The sequence below is a fragment of the Trachemys scripta genome, chromosome 2 (genome assembly GCF_013100865.1).
Source record: "Trachemys scripta elegans isolate TJP31775 chromosome 2, CAS_Tse_1.0, whole genome shotgun sequence".
Classification (NCBI taxonomy): domain Eukaryota; kingdom Metazoa; phylum Chordata; order Testudines; family Emydidae; genus Trachemys; species Trachemys scripta.
The window spans coordinates 79,526,389-79,532,388 of NC_048299.1; the positions used below are offsets into that span (position 1 = coordinate 79,526,389).

General features: G+C 36.4%; 1 protein-coding gene across 7 annotated transcripts in view; it reads right to left on the reverse strand.

Annotated features, from left to right (window-relative positions):
• ULK4 (unc-51 like kinase 4) overlaps positions 1–6,000 on the reverse strand; it is a 401,679-nt gene that overhangs the window by 262,822 nt on the left and 132,857 nt on the right. For all 7 annotated transcript variants that reach the window (XR_004644496.1, XR_004644497.1, XM_034760991.1 and 4 more), the window contains 2 exons: positions 1,694–1,815; positions 1,331–1,387 (listed from right to left, as the gene is read on the reverse strand). Coding sequence is in view for 5 of the 7 variants with exons in the window: in XM_034760991.1 (XP_034616882.1) it covers positions 1,331–1,387; positions 1,694–1,815 (179 nt within the window). In the remaining 2 variants the exon portion in view is untranslated. The remainder of the gene's footprint in view (positions 1–1,330; positions 1,388–1,693; positions 1,816–6,000) is intronic.

A 6,000-nucleotide genomic window follows, 5' to 3' on the forward strand; every position in this document is an offset into this window, starting at 1 on the left:
TATCTGTCAGGAATTTGTGACTACGTGAAATAATTTTTGAAGGGAAGATATTGGTTCTTTTCCAAAGACAACAAATGGCCACTTCACAAAACCAAAACTACAGCTAACACTAACTGGCCAATTTATTAGCTGTATTAGGGAAGCCAAAGAGCTTGGAAAGTGAACTAAAATTGATCTCTCTAGTACGCACTTGAGGCAAGTTGGCAGGACAGTAGTGAGGAAACTTGCACTACAGCTGCATGAGCTGTAATTGATCTGTGGATAAAATAGAGGACTTCGATCTCCACAAAGGTCAAGCTAGCACCTTTCATAAAAATTAAACTCACTTACAAAAATTTAAAGAGAGGGAAAAAAACCCTATGCAGCTCCACTTTTAAAATTTGGATTATTTTTTCTTAATTCTAATGCTCGTCATTCTAAAAACAGTCTTTATGAACACTATCTTTTCAACCACAGACACGTGCGGCTACATCAAACTCTGAGGAACAAGAAAAAGTGAAACAGTAATCTAACCAGTCTGCAGCAAGAGCTTTTGCAATCTACCATGTGAATAAATCACTAATTTAAGCACTTTGTTGAAAATGTGTCCTTCAAAATATTTTGTCTGATCATGAAGTGCAACTTTTAAAATACACTTTTCTCATTTGACAGTGGCTATCACTTTCATACTAGAAACTAACAATACAATACAGAAGTACTACTTCATTTTAACTACAGTGCTCTATGGCATATTTGAAATCCAGTACAGTTTTTATTGTTAATGTCAAAGCTAGACAGCAGATGCTGAACATGACAAATGTCTTAGCTCTCTAGTTTATGCTGCTCAGCATTTCATCAACTAAATATAGTGCAAATGTACTGGCAAGGAGAAAATGATAACATAATTCATGTGGGCCATATCCTTAAACTAGAAAAAGCATGTGTGTTATTAAATATGACTGAACTGAAACAGAGTATTATAGTTTATCTTTCATAGCACTTAGGAAATTATGCATTTATCAGAAATTATACAGTATGCAGAGCGTACATTCAGTTATATTATATGAAACTTCTAAATTATCTTTTTCATTATTTGAATGACCTTCATGACATTTGATCTTAAATACTGTTTCCATGGAGAAAGCCATTGTATTAGGTTTTTGTCTTTTAAGCAAATATAATATTGGAAGACCATACATTTTCTGCTAAAAAGTCAAATTTAATATAGTAAAAATAAAAAAGACAATTCCATTTTTATTACAACTATCCTATATATTGTATAAGATTAATTCCAAGGAGTATACACATTCTTGATATACAAAATGTTAGTATAACTGAACTTGTTACTTACAAGCAAAGTTCCATAGTTAAAAAGAAACTCCTCGGTTACAATCTGGGGACGGAATACCTATTTGAGCAGAGTTTTGGCATAAGAGTAAATAATTAAAAACGTGATAAATGTAGCATAGTTTACAGTGTGTTTAAAAAAGCAATACATTTATTTTGTTTTTATCATTAGAATTGTCTAAACGTAACTTCACAAATAGGGCTCAAGTCTTCATTCTGTCACATAGCTGGAAATCCCACTGACTTCAATTAATGCTGACTTCATGTAAAGTAGGCAGAATTTGGCCTACTCCAATTACAATCAACATAAAGTGCATTTAAGGAGCATACAGTGGTTTACATTGTTTTCTAATTAAAAAATAATTACCTGGGATGTCACAAGGTGAAGAACTATTGGCATCATGGGAAGGCACATCTTCAGCTGTTTGGCCTGAGTTGTTGATGGATGTTTACGTCCAGAGACATTAGCTAGGGCACTAAGAATATCACCTGTAACACACAGCAAATATGTAGGATGCAGCTCAGTCTACCTCAACATAACTAAACAAAGGGGCTATTGACATTGTTTCTCATGTAGCCTGTATGAGGTTTCCCAGGCTTAACCTGAAGAAAAACTATTTCTGATTCTTCTTACAAACTGAACTACTTAAAGAGGGTTTGATCCTGCAAAGTGCTTGGCACTCTAGACTCAATCCAAAAAACACCTAACTGTGCTTAACTTTAAGCATGTGAGCAGTCCAAATGATTTCAACTGATTACTTTCAAAACAACAAACAACTTAGTCTCTAAATGCTTGCCAGTAAGTTGCTCTGATTCATGTGGATTTGCAAACAGAAGATATACCTTTCTTCTCTAGATAGGAATTCAGAATGAGCGGCAAGGGGTATATCAGTTATCCTGGCTGAAAATTTTAACCAGTTATTGCCAGAAATACTAACCCTTCGTTTCACAATCTCACACTAATGTGAGAAATTAATTTCTCCTTCGTACCAAATGGGTGTAAGTGACAAACAAAGGAGCTGAGGCTGATTACTACATCTGTCCTGTTTTATGCAAGTATAATTCCGCTGACTTCAATGGAATTATTTTTGCATAAAACTGGAATAATATGGTGGCATGCACACTATTTTTCAAGGCAAGCAGCTGTCACTCAAACTTCTGCAACCACACTAACTCTGAACGCCACACTCCCCTAAAACCAGGGATAATTTCTGGTCCCTGGAAACATTTGTAAATCAAGTCTCCATCCCCTTCCGACTCCCAAAGTGTCAAATACATATCAGAATGAACCACAGGAACTTTGTGCAGTCTAGCCAAATTTAGCAATCAAAAGTTGGAGAAGCCTGTTTAGCAGCTTTCCATAAGATATTAGAAAATAGCATTCAGTGATTTCACTTTAAATCAGGGTTCCCAAACTTTTTGCCTGCATGACACCGTTTTGAGACACTGTTTGCTGTGACCCCAGACAGCAACAACGCAACACAGTGATCAAGGAATTAAAGGAATTTACACATTAAGTACGTTATTTAATGCTCTCTAATGTGACACACAGTCTTGCGTGTTGCAACACAACTTCTCGAAGTCCAGCGGTGTGATAAATTTCACATTTAATCTATGATGCAACATCAACAGAAGATCAATACTGAGATTTGATGGACACAGATGAACTGAATCCAGCTTCACACAAATATGTGCTCACGAATGGCACCATCAATTTCAAGGCACGAGTTGAGAGTGCAGGATATTCACTCTTGGCAGGGAATCAGAACTCCAGGAGAGAAAGTTGGGGATAAGTTCCTCACAAGAATCCACTGCAGGAAATTTCAGTGAGCTGTTTGATTTCAGCTACTGGCAAATCCATAGCATCAGGCTTGCAGTGAAAGGGGTTTTGTACCCAATCATACTTTGTCATGTTTAAGTTGAGGGAAAAGGATGCAAACTTTCCTTCATCTGGCTGAGATGCTTAGCCATCATCACCTATGTGGGAGGCTGAATAATTTCATTGTCAGCCAGGAACTTGCAGCAAAGACCCAACAAGTTACAATGATTCTTTATTGAGTGCCAACAGTGTACTCAGGGTAGCATAAAAAGAAGATATGGGCCCTGCCTTAAGGTACTTACAAGCAACTGCAGATTCCCATCTCAGAAAAGACTAGCACAGGCTCCTACCAGCTCAGGCAGAGAGAATGCTCTATTGATAAAGCTGCTTCCTACTGAAAAGGATCTTCTGGATTTAAGTCTCTCACCTGGATATCTGCAAAGTTGGATGGTGCAAATGGCAAAATGGAATCTGCAAAGCCACCTCTGCACATCCAACATGTCCAGATCTGCTCCACAAATACTAAGCCAGGAGGCACCCATTTTACAAAAATGGTAGCCTCCGCACAACATGACCTCACATGCACTGTATCCTTGAGGCCACGATGTGTGGAGGCCATCATTTTGTAGGTCAAAATGTCAGCCTCCTGGCATGGCATTTGTGGAGCAGGTCTGGAAACATTTGGGGGCAGACGGCATCATCTCACACAACGAATATGGTCTGTTGGACCCCACGACCCCATCTGCTGATGGCACAACCCACCCCTATTGGGGTCGCAACTCACTGTTTGGGAACTGCTGTTTTAAATTAAGAAGATTTTGGATAGTGAAGTCTCATATTAACTCTAATCATGTGCAAGATACTGTGTATAATTTCATATAGTTTAAACACACATACACACAATGGACACTTAAATTATTTTTGTAGGATGATATTTAAAAAACAATGAACTCTTGAAATACAATGAATGAATTCCAAGCTCCACTGAACTGAATGGCAAAACTACCAATGACTTTAGTGAGGCCAGGATTTCAACCAGGATTTCTGGATGACAAAAATTAACATTTTCAAAGAGCATATAATTTTTCTGGAATGTACTTCCACAAAAGAGAAGTGGATAACACAAAGTTATCTAAAGCAACAGGGATTCTTGTGAGGGACGGGTAAAAAATAAAATAAAAAGGATAGTTAGCATGAGCCAATGAGGGAGCACAGCTGAGTTATTGAAAAGAATGTCTCAGGCACAACTAATCTAGAGAAAAGGATCAAATATCTGATCATAAAGGGGAAGACAGTGGTTCAAGAACCAAGAAGTGTGAGAAAACCAGCGAATTCCACTCTGACTGATCTTGTTTTATATGAATTATTGTCTCAGGCAAACAAGAAGCCTTTGTTGTATGCATAAAAATGGAAGCGATGGGCAGGGGAAAGTCTCTGCTTATATGCAAATAAAGAAGAAAAATGAATATTTTTAAAGCTTTGAGAGTTAATAAATTCTGCCCTTGAACATACACATATTTCCTGTTTTTCCAAGCCTATAATAGAGTCACTGAACAATTAAAAGCCAGATTCTGCTAGCCTTATATGCAGTTGCAGAGATTTTAAGACCAGAAGGGAACACAGACTCATCATACCTGTCCTTTTGTATAAAACAGGCCATAGAATTGATTCATATTAATTAGCTGAGTAGTATCAGTAGTTTATTACTCAAATACTCCCATTGACTTTAATATTCAATGTACGTAATGGAGGCAGAACCTGGCCTTAAATTAAATTAAAAGGAGAGATGTGCAAACAATTCTATTCCAAATGCAATATACTGTTCATAAAAATGAATGCATTTCCCATCATTTCTCCAGTTATCTGAGCCTCAATAAATAGTCCTAAATTTTAATAAATATGTACTTCTGGTTTTGAATCATTAAATTATAATAATATGACAAAGCCCTAGTTGTGGTGAACAAGAGATGCTGAATTTACCTAACTTGTTATTCTGGCTTTCCATTTTTACGATGCATATAGTGGTCATCCTGTTGTCAAATTTTGCATTAGATAAATAGATACAGATACCTCATTATTTCAGTATGACTGTATATTATATAGCAAATACCTAAAATGCTACAAATACAGAAGTAAAGTTATTTAGTTAACAAAGGCAAATGGCAATTTTTTAAGGCTGACTACTCTACTATTGATTTAATCTAACTTTTTAAAATAAATATTTGAAATCAATTTCTATGTTTTAAATCTATTTGGTTTATAGCTACATCTGCTGGAAGAGTATGGGATTAGAAGGGAGTTTAAATAAATATATATTAAAAACTAGCAAACATCAATTTCCAACTCAGAAATGTAACTGCTTTTAATTTGTTTCACTTTGCAAAATGTCTAACTTTGGACTTTTTTCATATGGGGAGGAAATAACTTTCACCCCTGAATCAGAACATATTCTTTCATTATCCCAAACAGGTAAAGAGAAAATACTCTCCTATAAAACTAGAGATCTCAAAATGAATCTTAATAAAAGCCAACTACAAAGACAGTCCTCCCTTCACCCAAAAACAATACAACCCCTCTCCCCAACATTAACTGGAGAAGGAAAACAGAGTGGAGAACTTATGTTTGATGTAGAGGTTGTCCAAAATATGCCATTAAAATTATACACCAACAGTAAAGGCAGAAAATTGCATGTAAAAGACAATAAGTTATTTTTGTTATTATCATTATTTGCATTACAGTAGTACCCAGAGACTAGGGTTACCATACATCCGTTTTTTCCCGGACATGTCCGGCTTTTTGGTAATCAAACCCCCGTCCGGGGGGAATTGCCAAAAAGCCGAACATGTCCAGGAAAA